We start from the raw sequence: 22,938 nt of genomic DNA, 5'->3' as shown, positions 1-22,938 counted from the left end.
GCCATATAGAACCTCTTAATAGCTTTTAGAGCATCCTGTGTTCATTCTTACTACTGAGCATTTGCTCGTGCTGTTTCTTTTGCTTGGAATACTCCTCCTTTCCCTTATTTTACCCGCCTAACCCCTTAGGGACTTAGGTTTGTATCACTTCCTTCAGGGAGCTTTGACTGATAGGCTCTGCTCAGAGCCAAGTGACCCTCTTGTGTTCTATCTTGGCTCTATCAATACAACCATGCTGTGTTAAAATTACCTGTTTACTTTTTTTAACTTTTTTTTTAAGTTTATTTATTTTGAGAGAGCGAGTGGGAGAGAGGGGCAGAGAGATAGGGAGAATTCCAAGCAGTCTCCGCACATGGTGGCCACAGAGCCTGATGCAGGGCTCAAACTCACAAAACCATGAGATCATGACCCTCAGGTTAAGAGTCAGATGCTCAACTGACTGAGCCACTCAGGTGCCCCTACTTTTTTGAAAAAGGTATACCCTCTTAGCTCCATTCCAAGGTAGAGGTTGTATAATAAGTGCTCACTCTCCCATGAGTCATTATTCTAATAGTACATCTAATGAATGATAATCAATTCACCTTTTTAAAAAACTGACCAAAAATGACACAAATAATAGGAATGATCTTTATACAAAATTAAACTTTGTGGAAAACTCAACCACCACCTAGGGTCCTGATTCCTCTCCTGACACACCTCCTCATTCACATTTCTAAATGATACTTGCTAAATTACACTTAGTTTATAAAGATAAACTCATTTGATTTTGTCTAAAACAATTCATGTTACCTTGTAATTTCAGACTTTATAAATTTTTGTTATATTTAAATCTGTGATGTCATATAATATGGTAGCCACTACAGCTGGTCTAGGTTGAGAAGAATTTCAAAGACTTAGTACAAAAAAAAAAAAGGTAAAACAATCACTTTAGTAATTTCAGGGCACTTGAGCAGTTCATTTGGTTGAGCATCTAACTCTTGATTTCAGCTCAGGTTGTGGATTGGAGCCCCATGTTGGTCTCCATGCTGAGCAAGGAGTCAGCTTGAGATTCTCATTCTCTCTCACTCGCTCTCTCCCCCCCTCCCCCCTCCCTCTTTCCCCCCTCCCTCTCTCCCTCTGCCCCTTTCCCCTGCTTGCACGCTCTCTCTCTATATATAAAAATTTTTTTTTAATTTTAATATCAGTTACAGTTCAAATAATATTTTGGATATATTATGAAGAAAACTATTGTTTGTTTCTCTCTTTTTTAAATTTTTTAATGTTTATTTATTTTTGGGAGAGAAAGAGCATGAGCAGGGGAGGGGCAGAGAAAGGGTACACAGAATCTGAAGCAGGCTTCAGGCTCTGAGCTGTCAGCACACAGCCTAATGTGGGGCTTGAACTCACAAACCGTGAGATCATGACCTGAGCCGATGCTCAACCGACTGAGCCACCCAGGTACCCTCCCTTTTTTTTTTTTTTTAAATTTTTTTTTTTCAACGTATTTATTTATTTTTGGGACAGGGAGAGACAGAGCATGAGCGGGGGAGGGGCAGAGAGAGAGGGAGACACAGAATCGGAAACAGGCTCCAGGCTCTGAGCCATCAGCCCAGAGCCTGACGCGGGGCTCGAACTCACGGACCGCGAGATCGTGACCTGGCTGAAGTTGGACGCTTAACCGACTGTGCCACCCAGGCGCCCCTTTTTTTTTTTTTAAGGAGGCTTCATGCCCAGTGCAAGGCCTAATGTGGGGCAGGAACTCACGACCCTAAGATCACAAGACCTGAGCTGAGATCAAGAGTTGGACACTTAACCTACTGAGCCACCCACGTGGCTTTCTATTCTTAATGTGGCTACTAGAAAATTTTGAAGTGCACATGTGACTTGCATTGTTTCCATTGGTCAAGGCTGGTTTAAATAATAAGATAAACGGTACCAAGTTTTTTTCACTTTCATGTAAAAATAAAACTACTTGGTCTTTGAGTCTATATACCTAAGGTTATTATGTGTAAATACTGGTGATTTCAGTAACTTAGTAGTTTCAATTTAGGAAGATAAAAATTCTGGAGATGGTGGTGATAGCGTAGAATAATGAGAACATACTTAATGCCATGGAACTGTACACTTAAAATGGTTAAAATAAATGTTAAGTATATTTGACCATAATAAAAAATAATTCAAAGGACATTTTAACAAACTAATTTAATTTGATACTGTTGACAGCTCCCTCCTTGAAATTCTAACTTTGTTTCTAGAATATACCTCATAACATTTTTCTTTTTATTTCTCTGGTTCTTTCCCTTTCTTCTTCATGGCTCCTTTAACTTAAAGTTCTCTCTTTGGCTTTCTTATTACTTCTTACTCTGCACTAATTTTCAGGGCTTCCACTACTACTAGCTGTAGTGGTGGTAGATTATATAATCTCCATGAATGTCAGGCTCCTCATATGCAAATTAGAGTTTAATGTCCCAAACTTATTGCTTGTGAAATATGTAATAATGCAGATAATATGTTTAGCCTTGTTTACTAGATGTTATTATATAATGATAATTTAATCTATATATCTAGGCTAGATATTTCTTGAGGACTAGAGCTTTAATTCCCCCCCCCCCCCCTAGTAAACTCTGTGCCCAATTTGGGACTTGAATTCATGACCCTGAGACCAAACCTCACATTCTCTACTGACTGAACCAGCCAGGTGCCCCTTAAGGACCAGAACTTTAATTCTAACAATCTTTTGTACATCCCATTTAGTTGTCCTCTTGAGACCTTAAATTCAGTGTTTCTAAAACTGGTTTTGTTTTTTCTCCCCAGACCTGTGCTTCCTCATGTGTTAACTCTTTTGGTGAATGGCCTCACAGTCCACCCTGGATAGAGGCCTAGGTTGACTTATCAGTCTCCTCCACTAACCTGTCACCTCTCCCAGAGCTTGTTTCTGGTGTGTACTGTGGCACATTATAGGTGCTCAGTAAATGTTTGTTGATTATATGAATGACTAGAATTCCTCATCCTATGTGGTAGAATACAGACTTTGTACTATATTCTTACATGCTATTTTGTGCTGGTTTGTACCAAATCATGGAATTCAAGTTTAATTCATTGATTCTAGGATACTATTGCTCTGCTTAATTATTGTATCTCCTCTTAATATTTATATTTCTTGATTGGTCCTAATACTCATGTATGTAATTTTCCCTAATATTTTATTGAATTTTCATTGTGGAAAATTTCAAGCATACAAAAGAAGAAAAATAGTATGTCATTTGCCCATTTTACCCAACAACTATCAATTCACGCCCTTCTTTCTCTCAACTCATACTACTTTGAAGCAAATTCCAGGTAGTTCCTTTTTTTTTTTTTTTTTAAGATTTTACTTTTAAGTAATCTCTACACCAAATGTGGGGCTTGAACTCATAACCCCGAAATCAAGAGTCACATGCTCTACCAACTGAGCCAACCAGGTGCTCCAACTTTGAAGCAAATTCTAGACATCATTTCTTCCATAAATATCAGCATTTATCTGTAAAGCCTAAAGACTTTTAAAATATATCACAGTACCATTATTTCACCTAAAAATATGTATTCTTTTAAATTAAAAAATTTTGGGGGCGCCTGGGTGGCTCTGTCAAGTTAAGCATCTGACTTTGGCTCAGGTCATGATCTTGGGTTTCGTGAGTCTGAATCCATGTTGGGCTCTGTGCTGACAGCTTAGAGCCTGGAGCCTCTTTGGGTTCTGTGACTCCCTCTCTCTCTGCCCCTCCCCTGCTCACACTCTTGTCTCTCTCTGTCTCAAAAAAGAAATAAATGTTAAAAAAAATTTTTTTAATAAAAAAATAAATTTTTTAGACTTTTTATTTTTTGTATTTTAGAGAGAGAGTGTGCACTTGAGTGGGGGAGAGGCATGGGGGGAGAGAGAAGGGGGGAGAGAAAGAGAGAGAGAGAGAGAGACAGACATTGGGAGAGAATCTCAAGCAGGCTTCATGCCCAGTGCGACCCTGGGATCACGATCTGAGCTGAAACCGAGAGTCAGATGCTCAACTGACTTAGTCACCCAGACACCCCCAAAGTAATTTCTTAATAACATCAGATATCTAGTCTGTGTTTAAATTTTCCCAGTTTGTCATATACAGTTTGTTAATAGTTTTTATTTTTGTTTTTTTGGGGGGGTTTGTTTTGTTTAATCAGAATCCATTGCAGGATCATAGATTATCATTGATTGATAGGGCTCTTAAGTCTTGATTATAGGTTTTTCCTCCCCCCTTTTTTTTGCCTTTGGAATTTATTTGTTGAAGACACTGTTCTGTAGCCAAGACTAGGTCAACACTGCTCAATAGAAATAAAATGCAAGCCACATGTAGAATTTAAAATTTTCCAGTAGTGACATTACATAAAGTAAAAAGAAATAGGTGAAATTAATTTTTAATAATATATTTTAACTCAGTATATCTAGATATTGTCATTTCTACATATAATTAATATAATGTTATTAATGGATATATATTTTCTGGTACCAAATATTCAAAATCTGATGTATATTTTTTACTTAAAGCACGTATCAATTTGGACTAACCAGATTTCAAGTGTTCAATAGCTACATCAATAATGGCTATCGTATTGGGCAGGGCAGGTCTAGATTTTGCATATTGGATACCTGTGGTGTCATTTAGCATGTTTTTTCCCTTTTATTTTTTTATTTTTTTTTTATAAGTATTTTTTTTTTTTCAACGTTTATTTATTTTTGGGACAGAGAGAGACAGAGCATGAACGGGGGAGGGGCAGAGAGAGAGGGAGACACAGAATCGGAAACAGGCTCCAGGCTCTGAGCCATCAGCCCAGAGCCTGACGCGGGGCTCGAACTCCCGGACCGCGAGATCGTGACCTGGCTGAAGTCGGACGCTTAACCGACTGCGCCACCCAGGCGCCCCTCCCTTTTAAATCAGTAACATGTATTTAGATTTTTCTTTCATTTTTAAACAGAAGGATACAATGAATGTCAACATTAAAACTAAACACATTTGATAAATTCAACTTTAGAGAGTTTTTTACGAATGAAATTGTCTCTTTAAGGGTTAAAAACTCTTTATTTGTGTTTTAGTGCCAGTCCAGAGGAATATAATACAGTTGTACAGAAGCCAAGACAAATTCTATGTCAGTTCATTGACCGAATACTTACAGATGTAAACGTTGGTAAGAAACAGTTATTTCTTATAGAAGTTTTATAAATTGTTTTCTTTTTCATATATACATTATGCTAGCATTTTTGTCCATGTAGTTTTAAATGTAGAGTTAGTATCTATGATAGTTACTATTTTCAAACAAGTTACTTACAACATTAACTTTTTTTTTGAGACTACATGCACCATGTATACACGGGGAGGGAGAGGGAGAATCTTAAGCAGCCTACACCTGGTGCAGAACCCAACATGGGGCTCAGTCCTATGATCCTGGAATCATGACTTGAGCCAAAATCATGACTCGAGCCAAAATCATGACTCAGATGCTTAATCAGCTGAGCCACCCAGGCCCCCCTACAATATTAACTTAGTACATAATGTGACTTAAGCATTTAAAGTAATTCTATTTTTTAGGCACCTGGGTGGCTCAGTCACTTAAAGTAATTCTATTTTCCTGCTTTTCCTACATTTTCTGCTACTTGCTATGGAGTTCTTTGATATATGATAATTATAATAGATAAAAAATAGTTGGCCATTTCTAATCATGTGCACCCTATTTTAGCTAGGTCTTTCACTAGTGGTTGAGAAACAAATGCCATTTAAATATTCTTTACAAGTTAGTGACTTTGTGGGAGGTAAGAGGTTCCAGTGAGTTGTTGAAATAACTATTTCCTGTTTGTGGCAGTGTAGAAAACAAATATTACCAACCTGGCAACGTGGTGTCCCATTGGTCACATCTGTTAAAATTACACAGAAGGGGTAATATAAAGTAGCATTTGGCTAATGGTTTATAAATTTAATTTCAAATTTGGCACAGATTTAATGACTTAATAGTCATTTAGCCTTTCTTTTTTCAGTCAATAAAATTATGAGTTGCTGAAAAACAACAAAGGGCTACTAACTACTTGCATAATGTATTTTCATGTAGTACTCCCTTCCCTCTCTTTAGACCACTTGCCCTTCACCTCTCTGACCAACTTTTCATCATCTAGGAATCTATTCCTTCACAGCATCTTCCCAGACACTCACTTCCTGCACAGTGGATTAGTGCAGTTAACATACTATATTATAACTATCAGCTTATTTATCTGATTCCCTCACCTGTTCAGGTAAAGTTTTTTTTCCCCTCAGATTTTGGTACAGTGCCAGGCATATTGTAGGCCTGTAATATATATTTGGTGAATGGATGTATAATAGATGAATGTGCCTGGTTTTTAAACATTTAAAATTAGAAAGATAGGACCATGGAGTTTAGCCCCATCAGTTTATCCTGAGCACTGTATTAGACACAATTCTGGTCACCAAAGTCTAGTTTTTTTTTTGTTTTTTTTTTGTTTTTTTAAAGGTGACCTATGACCAACGAAGATATTTGGTTTTTTTTGTTTTTTTTTTATTTTAAATTTTTTTTTTTTATTTATTTTTGGGACAGAGAGAGACAGAGCATGAACGGGGGAGGGGCAGAGAGAGAGGGAGACACAGAATCGGAAACAGGCTCCAGGCTCTGAGCCATTAGCCCAGAGTCCGACGCGGGGCTCGAACTCACGGACCGCGAGATCGTGACCTGGCTGAAGTCGGACGCTTAACCGACTGTGCCACCCAGGCGCCCCCAAAGTCTAGTTTTTTAACAAAAGAACTGTCATTTCATTTGTCATGCCTCTTTGAGATGAATTTTTTATTATTTTAGTTGCTCTAGAACTTGTAAAGAAAACTGACTCCCAGCCAACCTCTGTGATGTTGCTTGATTTCATCCAGCATATAATGAAGTCCTCCCCACTTATGTTTGTAAATGTGAATGGAAGCCAAGGGCAAAATGAGGTCAAAGACAGTATTGGTGAGTCCTACTATTTGTGCATTCATTTGCTACTGGTTTTATGAAATTTACCCTCTTCTGCTCTTCTAAATTATAACATACATTTTATACATATGTTGGTCAAATTTGCTATAAACGTGAAGGAGCAAAATGGTAATTGTTAATTTTGTTTTGTGCATCCTTATTGTTTTCTTTAGTTTTAAACTAGATACCCAGGATGGAACAGAAATAACCAAATTTGTTTATTTGCCATTGGGCACTTAAGCAGTTTTCTTTTTTCTGTTTTTGATAATCTCTTTCTTCTAGATCAGGCATTAGCAAACCGTGGCCCACAGGCCTCCTGCCTGTGTTTGTAAACAAAGTTTTATTGCAAAAGCCATGTTTTTTACTTAATATTTACTTACTGTATGTAACTACTAGAAAGGCAGCATTGAGTAGTTGACATGGAAGCCATAAAGGCCTCAAGCCTAAAATATTTCCTATCTAGCCCTTTAAGAACAACTCCTAGATGTTGAAGCTTTTTTCCAGGCTTTATCCTTATTGTTCCTACTACTTTTGCCCCTTTATTGGCCTCCTTATAAAAAGATGTAAAGCTATCATCTTTTTTTCTGTACAATGCATAGAGTATTAAAAATGTTTTTTAACTTTTTTTAATGTTTTTATTTCTGAGAGAGAGAGAGAGAGAGAGAGAGAGAGAGAGAAAGAGTGTGCACGCAAGTGGGGAGGGACAGAGAGAAAGGGAGACACAGAATCCGAAGCCGGCTCTAAGCTCTGAGCTGTCAGCACAGAGCCCGACACAGAGCTCGAACTCAAGTACTGGGATATCATTGACCTGAGCCGAGGTCAGCACTTAACTGACTGAGCCATCCAGGCATCCCTGTCTATATTCTTTACTACACTTTTTTAAATAACAGGTCACAACCCATTAATAGGTTATGAAAATAAAATGTAATTAGAAAATATCATAATACATTGCATGTAATAAATACTGTTTCATGAAACTTTTGTTTCATATATTTAAATAAAATAAATATGCATATGTAAACTGGGTCATGATATAAAATGTATCTTAGTTGTGATCAAAAAGTTTTAGAAACTATTACAGGAATCAGGAGGACTGTGACTGATTTGTTTTTGTGCACCTGGGACAGAGTTGGCACTCAAATATTTGTTGAAGGAGTGATAATAGTAACCATTTGTTGAACTTCAAGCACTATGCTGAGAATTTCACATATATCATCTTACTTCATTCTCATGGTAACCCTTATGACTCCCTTCTTATAGATGAAGTTACAGAGGTTCAGAGAGATGAAAAGTTCACACAACCAATAAGTGAAAAGCTAGGACTTAGACTCGAAAATTGGTATTCTAAATTACTGTTCAGTATTTCCATTGTGTAAGGAATGTTTTAGACTATTTTGTTAGTGAAGTTTATACTTTAAAAATGAATCATCAGGGGCACCTGGATGACTCAATCAGTAAGCGTCTGACTTTGGATCAGGTCATGATCTCACGGATTGTGGGTTCAAGCTCCCTTTGGGCACTGTGCTGACAGCTCAGACCTGGAGCTTGCTTCAGATTCTGTGTCTCCTCTCTGCTCCTCCCCTGCTCTTGCTCTCGCTCTCGCTCGCTCTCTCTATTTCTCTGTCTCTGTGTCTCCAAAATAAATAAACATTAAAAAAATTTTTTTAATGAATCATCAAGCATTTAGCAAATTAATTAACATTTCTGATGGACTTATTTAATATTTTTTATTTCAAAGAATTCAGTAATTGGATCATAACAAGACTTCTGCGGATTGCAGCAACTCCATCCTGTCATACGTTACACAAGAAAATCTGTGAAGTTATCTGCTCATTATTATTTCTTTTTAAAAGCAAGAGTCCTGCAATTTTTGGAGTACTAACAAAGGAATTACTGCATCTTTTTGAAGATGTGATTTGCCTCCATAAAAGAAATGCAGTGGGACACTTTGTGGAATGGCCAGTGGTAGTTAGCCGATTTTTAAGTCAATTAGATGAACGTGTGGGATATTTACAACCAGCTCCTTTGCAATTCATGAACATGCAAAATTTAGAATTTATTGAAGTCACCTTATTAACAGTTCTTATTCGTATTATTGCAGTTGTGTTTTTTAGAAGGCAAGAACTCTTACTTTGGCAGATAGGTTGTATGCTGCTAGAGTATGGTAGTCCAAAAATTAAATCCTTAGCAATTAGCCTTTTAACTGAACTCTTTGAGCTTGGAGGATTACCAGCACAACCAGCCAGCACTTTTTTCCGGTCATTTTTGGAATTATTAAAACATCTTGTAGAAATGGATGCTGACCAGTTGAAACTCTGTGAAGAGCCATTATCAAAGCTGATAAAAACACTATTTCCCTTTGAAGCAGAAGCTTATAGAAATATTGAACCTGTCTATTTAAATATGCTGCTGGAAAAACTCTGTGTCATGTTTGAAGATGGTGTGCTTATGCGGCTTAAGTCTGATTTGCTAAAAGCAGCTTTGTGCCACTTACTGCAGTATTTCCTTAAATATGTGCCAGCTGGGTATGAATCTGCTCTACAAGTCAGGAAGGTTTATGTGAGAAACATTTGTAAAGTTCTTGTGGATGTGCTTGGATTTCAGGTAGATGCAGAGGTAAGTCATTTTTAAGGTTTCTTAATAAGTATGTATTTTGTTTATAACTTAAGCATATATGTCAGATGTATTAGTGAGAAAATAGATTGTCTTTAATAATGTATATTCAGAATGGAATGATTTTCACAATCCACTTTGGCTCCTTATTCTGAATTTTTACTTTGATTTGAGAAAGATTTGTTCACTAAGTTGGTAATGAACTGCCAATAGGGTAGCAGGTTTTAAAGTAGGCTTTGTGAAGTGTAAGCATGTTTAGTGCATTATTAAAAGGGGGCCAGTTATCAACTTAATTACAAAAACTTTGAGCACTCACCTAGATTTTATCTTTGACATGTTATAATCAATCACTTGTAGGAAACCTATGATTACATAGTACTAATCATGCCAAATTATGCCTTTTTTTCTTATTTGGACTGTGAGAGACAGGCAGTACAATAAAATGTGCAGTAACTTGAGTAAATACTTTATCTAAAAGTCTTGCTGGATTTGTAGTATGAAAGAGTTTAGTAATTCCCTTATAGAATTTTTCTTTGTAGTATTTTGATGGAAGGAAAAACAGATGAGAGAATTTATGTTAAGACTTTTAAGACTGTACAACCATAATTGTAGGTACAGAACCACATATATGTCTATTTATAGGTTGTGAAATTATATAGATTAACTTAGGTCTTTGTTTTACCTGATGAGACTCTGAAAATAGTTTACCTTATTAAAAAACTTACAACCTAATAAATTTTTGCAGTCTGTTAATAACATTTTCTAAGAGATAGTTTTTGAAATTATTTTTACTTTCTCAGTATTTGTTGGGCCCACTTTATGCCGCCTTAAAAATGGAAAGCATGGAAATCATTGAGGAGGTTCAGTGCCAAATTCAACAGGAAAACCTCAGCAGTAATAGTGATGTAATATCATCCAAAAGACGTCGACTCAGCTCATCTCTAAACTCTTCCAAAAGACCACCAAAACAGACTGAGGAGTATGACCTTCATTCAGTTTGTATTTAGTGATTTAATAAAACTTTATTCACTTTTAAAAATCATCTTTAGTTAAGTGCTTTGACTTAAATACATACCATTGTTCTTTCTAAAGGTAGTCAAAGGAATGCTTAAAATATTTTAATACTTGCAGCCCATTCGAGTATGAAAGATAACATGGCTACATAAGGTTACTTAAAAGATATTTTTAAGTTATTACTTGCCTGTCTAATTTAACTTTTTAGTATCTGAAAAATCTCTGAGATTGCATATCTGTCAACAGTTTAAAATACATTAACAAATAAACTTTTTGTATAATGTGATCAAAGAATTCCCATATTGCAGTTAGCCCTGAAAGTTGTTTTAAATACATTGTACTATAAATTTCAGTAGTTGGCATTACATGTTATGTTTTGTTTTAAATATTTTTCACATTTGAACCAATGAATATCTTTACACTGTGGTTATAATAAATTACAGAATTAAACATGTGGATATGAACAAAAAGAGCATATTATGGAGTACACTGAAACAGAAAGCTGAATCCCTTCAGATTTCCCTTGAATGTGGTAGTCTAAAGAATCCTGTTATCGAGACTTTAGAAGGAATCACGGTTATCCTACAACTGACTGCTCTGTGTACTGTTCATTGTTCTCATCAAAACATGGACTGGTAAAACAACTTGTATTTTCTGGGTGGGTTTTCTGTAATAAATTTGGATGTATTGTTTTAGGAGACCTCATTATTCACTCAATTTGTGTGACCTGAGAACATACATTTTTTAGTGAAATGGAAAGGTAATTTGTTTTTTATTGAGCACCTGCTAAATGCTAGGTACTGTATTAAGTACTATACATATATTATTTAATCTTTACAACAGTTTTGTAAGGTAAATGCTGTTATGCCTACTTTACAAATTGGAGATTGAGGTTTAGAGAAATTGAGACTAAGTCATGTGTTCAGTCCAGATGGTCTCAACAACACCTTACTTTCTCCAGGCTCTTTCTTTGGAACAGCTCCCACTATGAGACCAGTAGGTAGAGTATATATTCTAAGGACAGGAGAAGAAGGGGTGAGGAGCCTCTGATGTTCTGGGTCCAGCTCGAGGGTAACCTGGTCTTCCAGTTCCTCTTAATTACTTCCTCTAACAAGACTCTTTGTCTGAACTTTCCTGCGCACATATAATTAGAAACTAGCAGAGCGCATTTTTATATAACTCAAAACTCATTGTTCTTTTAGTCAAACATTTAGCCAAAAGAACATTTCCTTTTGATAATAAGAGTAGGGATTTAGAACTCCTTGGAAGTATATTTTCAGTTTAGTACTTTTAAGATGGTTATTTATTCTATCAGAAAAAGCAAGTGCGAATCATCTCTGAAGATGTAGTCTTATTTTTACTGCCAAGTTATAGACTAAAACTCTTTGTTAACTTTTTACATGGTCATTTATTCTGTATTTTCTGACTCTTAATTAGCCAATAAAAAGTTATGAAAGAGATTTTAGAGAAACTATATTACCTCAGATTGTATTACATTTAGAATTTGAAACGACTTGAAGGAATAGCTAATTAGACTGCAGTCTACTCTTCTATAATTAAGGGTTTACCAAGCCAGTTAATAATTATGCAGGGATATCTTCTGTCATTTTTTAGGCCTGGGATACTGCATTTAAATATTGTAGATTATTTTAATTACCAAATCCTAGGACTGATGTAAAGAGACTAAGCTTAAAATAATAATGGCGTATTAATTGACATGCATATTTACTTTGAATTGGTTTAAAATTGTGTTAGTTTTATACTCACAATTTCTTTTGACTTAACTGCAATATTAGGTTGGACTATAATAAATTTATTGTAATTCTGTTTCTTAAAAATGTATTAACTGCAGCCATAATTTCAAGGACTGTCAACAGAAATGTAAGAAGAAACCTTCAGTAGTGGTAACTTGGATGTCTTTGGATTTTTACACAAAAGTGCTTAAGAGCTGTAGGAGTTTGTTAGAATCTGTTCAGAAACCTGACCTGGAGGCAGTTATTGATAAAGTGGTGAAAATATATGATGCTCTGATTTATATTCACGGTGAGTATAAATACACAGTAGAACAAAACAACCTTTAAAGGTCATCAGTGTAAAATATAACTATTAACTTTTTTTATTTGAGAATTTCTGAAGAATGCTGAGAAAATGCATGGATGCGTATCTTTGTAAAGTCACGCTTAATTTCTTTGGGTTACAGACCTCAGAACATCATCTCTATGTTAAGAACCTTTGTTTATTGAATGCTGTAATTCCACTTGATGTTTAGAACATCTATTTTTATTGAGCAACAAGACACAGTTAAATATGATTAAGGAAAAATTATAATCACCTGTTGTGTGTTTCTGTAGTAAAAACTTCATTTGAAGATCATATACTGGAAGATTTATGTGGAATGCTCTCACTTCCATGGATTCATTCCCATTCTGATGATGGCTCTTTAAAGTTGACTACATTTGCCACTAATCTTCTAGCATTAAGCCAGAGGATTTCTGATAGCTGCTGTAAGTGGTCACAAAATTCTGTGTGTGTGGTTTAACTCATGTCTATAGGGGACTTCTAACACATTGCTGTTTTTTTTTTTTTCGTTAATTTAAAAAGTACATTTTTACCAATTCAAAAAGTAATTAGACATCTAAAAAGTAACAAATTGAAAAAATTATAGGATTTGCACACCCCAAGTATTCTGCCACATTTTTCTCCAAAGATGCCATTTCAGTTTACATTCCTTTTAGCAAAACAGGAGAGAATTTCTGTTGTCTCACATCCTCACTTTGTCAGACTAAAATGTTTGCTGTCAAAAAAAAGAAAAAATGGTAAGGAGGTAACTAAAAGAATTTTTTTTTTAACTACCTGATGGGTGTGATTTTTAGTTGCGTTTCTCTGGTTACATGTAGTAGGATTGTACGTAGATGTTTTTCAGTGCATGTGCTTTATTTTTTAAAAAGGAGCTTTTAATTAAATATATATATTTGAGATGTTACTTGAGTTTATGACAATGGATATATATATATAAATGTGTATGATGTATATAAATATAAATGTGTATAAATATATATAAATGTGTATATTGATATGTATATAAGTTAAAATTAATATTTAGAAATAGTTTTTAATAGACTTAATTTTTTCAGCACCACAGGCACAGTCACGGTGTGTGTTTCTTCTAACTTTATTTCCAAGAAGAATATTCCTTGAATGGAGAACAGCAGTTTATAGCTGGGCCCTACAGAGCTCCCACGAAGTAATCCGGGCTAGTTGTGTTAATGGATTTTTTATCTTGTTACAGCAGCAGAATTCTTGTAACAGAGTTCCCAAGATTCTTATGTATGTATTAATATTTTAATTTGAATATATAACTTGCTTGGAAAGATCATACTGTGTGCAAATATATGTATATTGCTGAGTGTATGCAACAAATGTTGCTTTTTGTTTTGAAATTTAAGTTTTCTTCCTTTTAGGCTTTGTCTTACCATTACTTTTTCCCCAAATTAAGCAAGACTATTTAGACCACAAAATTAAGCAAGGTTTAGTTAGTGTATTTTCTTTTTTCTCCCCAGAGATAAAGTCAAAGATGATTCCGACTTTGTCAAGAAAGAATTTGCCTCTATTCTTGGTCAACTTGTCTGTACACTTCATGGCATGTTTCATTTGACAAGTTCTTTAACAGAACCTTTCTCTGAACATGGACATATTGACCTATTCTGTAAGAGCCTAAAAGTCACTTCTCAACATGAATGTTCATCTTCTCAACTAAAAGCTTCTGTTTGCAAGCCATTCCTTTTTCTACTGAAAAAAAAAACACCTAGTCCAGTGAAACTTGGTGAGTGATTTGTTATGAGTTATTTAATGTTTTAACATCTTTTTTTTTTTAACTTTATTTATTTTTGAGAGAGATTGAGCACAAGTGGGGGAGGGACAGAGAGAGGGAGAGAATCCCAAGCAGGCTCCACAGTGTCAGCACATAGCCAGATGTGAGGGTCTGGAACTCACGAACCGTGAAATCATGACCTGAGCTGAAATCAAGAGATGGACGCTTTACCAACTGAGTCACCCAGGTGCCCCTGATTTATTTAACATTTTAAAACCTTTTCTGGGCGCCTGGGTGGCTCAGTCAGTTGAGCGTCTGACTTTGGCTCGGGTCATGTTCTCATGGGTTTAGGCCCCATGTTGGGTTCTGTGCTGATAGCAGAGAGCCTGATGTGGGGCTCAAACTCACAAACCGTGAGATCATGACGTGAGCCAAAGTCAAATGCTTAACCGACTGAGCCACCCAGGTGCCCCTAAACTCTCTTTTTTAAATCATTAATAGAATTAGCCTGAAGCCTTAAGAAATTAGACTTAGTTGATAGATTCAGTGGTCATGTAATGGTTATTTATAAATGGATTGTCTGGCATTAGACCGCATCACAGAACTAACAAGGGAAATAATTTTTGGATTTTTAAATATTCATGTGATTTGCCGACTTGGGCATACCTGGTGTTTGGTCCAATATCGTGAGGTTCAGTATTCCTTATGCTCTTTAGGGAGACTGGGGAAGCTTCTTAATATGTCTGCTGCTACTACCTTGGACCTTTGGAACTTCAAATAATTAGAAGCTTTGCCCTACTGAGGACTATCTGTAGATTGTATCTTCTTAGTCACTTTTCCAGTGGCAATGTTGTATAAGTTTGTTGGAAGCATGAGATTTACACAAATACTTAGAAGATCCATTTGTTTGGGTAGAAAGTTGCAACTTGTTCTCAAGTTTTAAAAATAATTTATAATAGGTAGTTTCCAGGACTCTCTAAATCTTATAATACAGGATTAACAGTAAAGCTAATAGTTCACAGTTCTTTAGATTAGTGAAATGTGCTTTTTAAGTCTATCTCAGTAAAATATAATGATGTACAAAGTCTTAAGTGAGTAGTCATTTTATAACTTAAAAAAATTCTAAGGGCCCCTGGGTGGCTCAGTCAGTTGAGTATCTGACTTGGGCTCAGGTCATGATCTTGAAGGTTGGTGAGCTCAAGCTCCACATCGGGCTTGCTGCTGTCAGCCTGTCAAGCCCACTTCCAATCCTCTGCCCCTTCCCCGCTTACATGCTCCCCAAAATAAATAAATAATTTTTAGAAGTGAGGCACGTGGGTGGCTTATTGGGTTGAGTATCTGCCTTCAGCTCAGGTTATCATCGTGGTTTATGAGTTCAAGCCCCATACCAGGCTCTTTGCTGATAGACCCTGCTTCAGATTCTATCTCCCTTTCTCTCTGCGCCTCCCCCACTCACTCTCTCTCTCTCTCTCTCTCTCTCTCTCTCTCTCTCTCTCTCTCCCTCCCTCCTCAAAAATGAATAAATGTTAAAAAAAAATTTTTAATTCTAGAATTTTAGATTTAAATTATTTATAACTTTTATTAAGTATAAAGTAAATTTTAATCTGTAAACATTCATTTTAGTCTTCCACAATTTCTACTAATTGAAACTGACATTATAGCAAGTTAGAATTCTTTGTATATTTATTAATAATATTTTTACTGTAAAACTTTGATATTTGAAGTGTTAATATGAGGTATTATATGCTCTCGCCCTTTAGCTTTCATAGATAATTTATATCATCTTTGTAAGCACCTTGATTTTAGAGAAGATGAAACAGATGTAAAAACAGTTCTTGGAACTTTATTAAATTTAATGGAAGATCCAGACAAGGATGTTAGAGTGGCTTTTAGTGGAAATATCAAGCATATATTGGAATCCTTGGACTCTGAAGATGGATTTATAAAAGAGGTTGATATTTTTTTTATTTTTAAACATTTGTGTCTTCATTAATCTGGCTCTAAACTAATTTAACTGATTAATTTTATTATTCTAGCTTTTTGTTTTAAGAATGAAGGAAGCATATACACATGCTCAAATCTCAAGAAATAATGAGTTGAAGGATACCTTGATTCTTACAACAGGGGATATTGGAAGGTATATTTGGCAGTGTTTGTATACTTCCTTTTTTATTTGCCAGATGTTAAAAATGGTAATATGAGAGATGTGAAATTATAGAAAAAAATGTGATATCAACATGAATTTTTTATGGATTTCCATTTATATTTGAGATATTGATGATAACCTTTTTTAAATTTTTTAGGGCAGCAAAAGGAGATTTGGTACCTTTTGCACTTTTGCACTTATTGCATTGTTTATTATCCAAGTCAGCATCTGTCTCTGGAGCAGCATACACAGAAATCAGAGCTCTGGTTGCAGCTAAGAGTGTTAAACTGCAGAACTTTTTCAGCCAGTATAAGAAACCCATCTGTCAGGTGAGAGTCAGCACTGGTCTTGACTACAGTAAATAGCAATACTTTGCAAGAGTTAAAAAACAACAACAACAACAACAACAAACAAAAAACCATTTATACTTTTTTTTTGTCTTGCGTTAAAGGGTATATTTTTAAAGGATGTATTCAGTTTATTTAAGAGAACCTAAAACTTACAAGTTCTATATTTTATGATCTTGCTCTAAAGATGTATATTATGAATGGGACAGGGGAATATCTTTTAGTAATATATTGAATTACTATGCTCTCTTGTTAATCTGTTAAATGCTTTTTGGGGGGAGCCTGGGTGGCTCAGTCAGTTAAGCGTCCAACTCTTGTTTTCAGCTCAGCTCATGATCTCACGCTTCCGTGAGATTGAGCCTCACATTGGACTCTGTGCTGACAGCATCGAGCTGGCTTGGGATTCTCTCTCTGTCCCATCCTAGGTGTAACGTGTGCTAGTGTACATGTGCATGTGCACGCTCTCTCAAAATAAATAAATAAAACTTTAAAGAAAAGAAATGCTTTTCTTTTTGGGGTGTCTAGTTGGCCCAGTTGGGTAAGCATCTGACTTTTGATTTCGGCTCAGGTCATGAACTCACGGTCTTGAGATTGAGCCTTGAGTCAGGCTCTGTATTGACAGCTCGAGGCCTGCTTGGGATTTTCTGCCCCTCTCCCCCCCCCCAAATAAATAAATTTTTAAAAAATGCTTTTCTTTTTTAGCCTTTATTCTACTGATAAACTTTTTTATGGCTTGATGTTATGTAGAAGGCACTTTAGTTTCTATGTAAGTGATGAATTGCTAAATTCTACTCCTGAAATCGTTGTTACATTATATGTAACTAACTTGTTTTAAATAAAATTAAAATGTATATGTATATAAAAAAAGAAATCTTTTAAAAAATCATTGAGTTAAGTTTTGTGAATAGTATAACATAGAGGTTCAGTTTCTTCTTTCTTTGTTTTGGGGGGGTGCAAGTGAGCAAGGGCAGAGAGAGAATCCCACAGAGGGGCAGAGAGAGAAAGTGGGGCTCATGTTTTTACCTGAAGCAGGGCTTCTCTTCATCCGAAGTGGTGCTTGAGCTCACCTGATATGGGGCTGGAGCTCACCCGATGCAGAACTTGAACTCAGGAACCATGAGATCATGACCTGAGCTGAAGTTAGATGCTTCACCAACTGAGATACCCAGGCACCCTAGAAGTTCAGTTTCAGTTTCCTTCATGTGATTATCCAGTTTTCCCAACATCATTTATTGAAGAGATTATCCTTATTAAGTATTCTTAGCTCCCTTGTCCAATATTAGTTGATAGTATACGCAAGGGTTTATTTCTGGGTTCTTGATAATGTTCCATTGTTCTATATACCCGTTTTTATGACAGTACCATACTGTTTTGGTTACTGCAGCTTTTGTAGCATAGTTTAAAATTTAGAAAGTGTGATGCTTCCTGCTTTGTTCTTTCTGAGGATTGCTTTGGCTACTTAGAGCCTTTTGAAATTCAGTACATATTGTAGAATTTTTTTTTCTTTTTCTGTGAAAAATGCCATTAAAATTTTGATAGGGAATTCACTGAATATCCAAAACTCCGCATTGGATCTCCATAGGGATTACACTAGCATATTTAGATGACTTTGGTAGTATGGATCTTTTATCGATATTCTCTCCCTGTCCTTGAACACAGGATGTCTTTCCATTTACTGTGTTTTCAGTTTCTTTCATCAAAATCTTACACTTTTTATGCTATAGGTCTTTCAACTCTTTGTTAAATTTATTCCTATATATTTTATTAGTTTTTATGTTATTAAAATGGGATTGTTTTCTTCATTTCTTTTTTGGATATTTTGTTAGTGTATAGATATGCAACTGATTTTTCTATGTTGCTTTTGTGTCCTGCCACTTTACTGAATTTATTAATTCTTTTAATTTTTTTTTTAACGTTTATTCATTTTTGAGACAGAGAGAGAGCATGAATGGGGGAAGGTCAGAGAGAGAGGGAGACACAGAATCTGAAACAGGCTCCAGGCTCCAAGCTGTCAGCACAGAGCCCAACGCGGTGCTCAAACTCATGGACCGCGAGATCATGACCTGAGCCGAAGTCGGACGCCCAACCGACTGAGCCACCCAGGCACCTCTATTAATTACTTCTTTATCCATATAACTTTTTGGTGGAGTCTCTAGGATTTTTTCTATATATCATCTTGTCAGCAAATAAAAGACAATTTTATTTAAAAACTAAAAAATACATAAATAAAAAAGGTTGATTCAACTCATGGCTGAAAAGTTAGGGATATGTTAAAATACTGGCTTTGCCCTGTTAGGAGTGTCATCCTTAACAAGATACTTAAATTTCTTAACTAAACCTGGTTATTCCATTTGTAAAAGGGAGGTTGTGACATCATCTACTTCTTGAAGGCTGTTACAAAAATCAAGTAAGCTAATTCAGGTAATATGTTTAGGGCATTGATACTGTCCTTTATGTTAGCTTAGAAAGTAGTCTTTAAATTTTATTCCTTGTGTGTTGGGGCGCCTGGGTGGCTCAGTTGGGTGTCCAACTTCAGGTCATGTTCTCACCATTTGTGGGTTCAAGCCCCGCGTCAGGCTCTGTGCTGACAGCTCAGAGCCTAGAGCCTGCTTCGGATTCTGTCTCCCTCTCTGACACTCCCCTACTCACACTCTGTCTTTCTCTGTCTCTCTCTGTCTCTCTCAAAAATAAACATTAAAAAAAATTTTTTTTTAAATTTTTTTTTAATCTTTTATTTATTTCTGAGACAGAGAGCATAAGCAGGGGAAGGGCAGAGAGAGAGGGAGACACAGAATCCGAAGCAGGCTCCAGGCTCCAAGCTGTCAGCACAGAGTCTGACGCGGGGCTCGAACTCACGAACTGCAAGATCATGACCTGAGCTGAAGTTGGAGGCTTAACTGACTGAGCCACCCAGGCACCCCTAAAAATTTTTTTTAAATTTCTTCTTTGTGTGAAAAAATTAACAAATTGTTTTGCTCTAGTTTTTAGTAGAATCTCTCCACTCCAGTCAGATGACAGCACTTCCTAGTACTCCATGCCAGAATGCTGAGATGCGGAAACAAGATGTGGCTCACCAGAGAGAAATGGCTTTAAATACCTTGTCTGAAATTGCCAATGTTTTTGACTTTCCTGATCTTAATCGTTTCCTTACTGTAAGTTGCAAAGTGTGGTTGACTTAACTGTTTTCAATTCAGTATTTTGTGTTTATTCCATTCTAGTCTTATTTTAAAGAAAATCTGGAGCATGTAGATCCTGTATTTTCAAATATGTATGTTTTCTTTTGACTTTGATATGATGTTACTTATGTTATAAAATTTAAGTTCGTGATAGAGTTATTTCTCTATATGGTTTGCTATCCTGAAAATTTAATACTAATTGATTAATGCTGACTAATTCAGCTGACTGAACCCTTATGTCTTTAGTGCTATGATTGGTTCCATTGGTAATGCACAGTCTAATATTATTTTTACCTCTAAGGAGTTAGAGCAATATAGTACAAAATTATTGGTATATATGATCTTGGGTGAATTCAGATGACAGAGTTTATGGTAGGGAGTGGTTTGGGAAGTCTTTGAAATGTCATTATGGTTAAGGGTTGAAAGATGGAGTAGATTGTCTTCTTACCTTTTCCTAAAGACAAAGTTATCATTACTCTTCGTGAATTGTAATAGTGATCCATACTGTTAGGACTGAGTATTTCTCCCTACAACATTATTATATTTTAACAAACTTAAGTTGCTTGTAAATTGGTCAAATCCTGCAAGGAAATATGATAGTATACAGTAAGGATTATAAGGATATTCTTATCTTTTCATTCAGTAATTTCTCTCTGGGAACCAAAAAGTACAGATGTTTATTGCAGCATTTTCGAAGTACAAAATTAAACAAAATGCTGAAAAGAAATGTCTAACATTTGGGCTGTAGACCATTGTGGAACCCTTAATATAATAATTGTTAATACTTTGTAGACTATTTTATAATGTTATATTAGTCTTACAGAATTAATTTTAAGTTCAAAGGCATAACACAAGTAAGGTGTAAGCATCTCGAAGGGGAGGGGCCTGATTCTTGTTTATTTTTATATCTCTAGTACCTATGATGATTGACATGTAGTAGGTGTTCTTTAGATACATGTTGAAGGGAATAAATGAAAGGCCAACAATTTTGTGTTTGGAATTGTGTATTTGTTTTATGAGTAAGATCTTAAAGGAAATAGACCAAAATCAAAATAGATTTGTTGCCATTTGAGGATGGTGAGTGCATTAAAATGTTTTTATTTAATATTGCAGCACTTTTAATTTTTTTCAGCTTTTTAATTAAAAAAAACCTTAAAATATTGTATTTATGGTTACTCTTGCTTGTTGCCAAAATCCAAATTAACTCAAATAAAAAATCAAACTTGGAACTTCTGCCTTTAGAGCATGAGTATATTTTAACACATACTCATGAGAAATTTTCTTCTCTACTTATGTATTCGCTTATACTTCTACATTAGCTGTAATGTGAACTCTGTGCCATCAGAGACCTTGCCTATTTTTTTGCGGCTTTATCCGTAGTGCCTGAATCATAGATGCTTGGTACATATCTGTTGAATGCATAAATGGTAAATTCTGAAATTATATAGATCACATATGGACTCCAAATTTGTTTGGTATTTTAAAATATTTTTGTACACAACTTATGTGAATATGTTATTACCTGGACAAATGTACTTTTTAGTAATTATAGTGTTTCTTTTTCAGAGGACATTACAAGTTCTGCTCCCTGACCTTGCTGCCAAAGCAAGCCCTGCAGCCTCTGCTCTCATTCGAACTTTAGGAAAACAGTTAAATGTCAATCGTAGAGAAATTTTAATAAATAACTTCAAATATATTTTTTCTCATTTGGTCTGTTCCTGTTCCAAGGATGAATTAGAACGTGCCCTTCATTATCTGAAGGTAATTGAATAATTGCGTGTTTTACTCTTTCGTTTAAATTAGCATTATAGGAAAGCTTTTCTAACGTTCTTGTAGGGAGAAGAGTAAATAATTTAGAGCTTATTCTAGAGTAATATAAGTCCAAATGGTATCATGTAAATAAGCTTTGGGGCCTAGAGGATCATATTAAATAGAAATATTCTTTTGTTATTTTTTTGGTCATTTCACCATAATGGCGTGTGATGATCATCCATTCATGGATCAGGTTCTCAACTCATTTCATTTTAGAATTTTTTTTTTAAAGTTTATTTATTTTGACAGAGACTGTCACATGTAAGCAGGGAAGAGGTAGAGAGAGAGGGAGAGAAAATTCCAGGCAGGCTTCATGCTGTCCGTGCAGAGCCTAACACAGGGCTTGATCTGAGATCATTACCAGAGCTGAACTCAAGTCAGACATTTAACTGACTGAGCCACTGAGGCTCCCTTAGAAATTTTTTTAAGTTTATTTTTTAATTTTTTTTGTAATCTCTGTACCCAGTGTGGGGCTTGAACTCACAACCCCAAGATCAAGAGTCACATGCCTTTTCAACTGAGTCAGCCAGGTGGCCCATATTTTTGAATTTTTAATTAATTGGAACTAAGTTGCTAATTATATGCAAGTAATTATATTTATAGGAAGAGGCAATCTCAACTGTGGGATAATGTTAGTGTATTGCTTAGTTTTTTAGTGCTCTGATTATATTTGACTCAGTATTTTGCTAGTTTTTTTAGATTTAAAATTATAGCTTATATGTCTTTTTGGGTATCACACTAGCAATGGTATCTTTCAAAAAATATGAAATTATATTGGAGTAGGAGAAACCGTCAGATATGCATATGTGACTACTATTTTCTCTGATGTTAATTATTTCATGTGTTTCATGATATGGCAGCAATAGATTCCTTTCTGCATGAGAATTATTGAATATTGAGTATTTTTATTCATTTTGAGGAAGAAAATCTGTATTGTAGAGGTAGAATGACAATAGTAGAGTGTTTTCCTGTAGAGATAGAATGATAATAATAGAGTATTTTCCTGCATGTCAGAAGTTACTAAAGAATTTA

At 35.4% G+C, this 22,938-nt stretch overlaps 1 protein-coding gene across 4 annotated transcripts in view; it reads left to right on the top strand.

Moving 5' to 3' along the window:
- The window catches only part of ATR (ATR checkpoint kinase), a 109,905-nt gene that overhangs the window by 4,906 nt on the left and 82,061 nt on the right, over positions 1-22,938 (top strand). For 2 of the 4 annotated variants that reach the window (XR_015240022.1, XM_086674446.1), the window contains exons 2-15: positions 5,075-5,166; positions 6,838-6,984; positions 8,726-9,603; positions 10,401-10,579; positions 11,058-11,249; positions 12,458-12,657; positions 12,966-13,118; positions 13,749-13,941; positions 14,175-14,437; positions 16,186-16,376; positions 16,462-16,562; positions 16,729-16,900; positions 19,900-20,070; positions 21,661-21,855. Coding sequence is in view for 3 of the 4 variants with exons in the window: in XM_086674446.1 (XP_086530572.1) it covers positions 5,075-5,166; positions 6,838-6,984; positions 8,726-9,603; positions 10,401-10,579; positions 11,058-11,249; positions 12,458-12,657; positions 12,966-13,118; positions 13,749-13,941; positions 14,175-14,437; positions 16,186-16,376; positions 16,462-16,562; positions 16,729-16,900; positions 19,900-20,070; positions 21,661-21,855 (3,127 nt within the window). In the remaining variant the exon portion in view is untranslated. Of the gene's footprint in view, positions 1-5,074; positions 5,167-6,837; positions 6,985-8,725; positions 9,604-10,400; positions 10,596-11,057; positions 11,250-12,457; positions 12,658-12,965; positions 13,119-13,748; positions 13,942-14,174; positions 14,438-16,185; positions 16,377-16,461; positions 16,563-16,728; positions 16,901-19,899; positions 20,071-21,660; positions 21,856-22,938 lie in introns of those variants that run through there. The other 2 variants (XM_086674447.1, XM_086674448.1) reach the window with 2 other exon arrangements.

This window comes from Puma concolor, chromosome C2 (assembly GCF_028749965.1).
Source record: "Puma concolor isolate L17-30 chromosome C2, mPumCon1.1.hap2, whole genome shotgun sequence".
Classification (NCBI taxonomy): domain Eukaryota; kingdom Metazoa; phylum Chordata; class Mammalia; order Carnivora; family Felidae; genus Puma; species Puma concolor.
The sequence above is the reverse complement of the archived record's forward strand: the minus strand, read 5'-3'. Positions and strand labels throughout refer to the sequence as shown.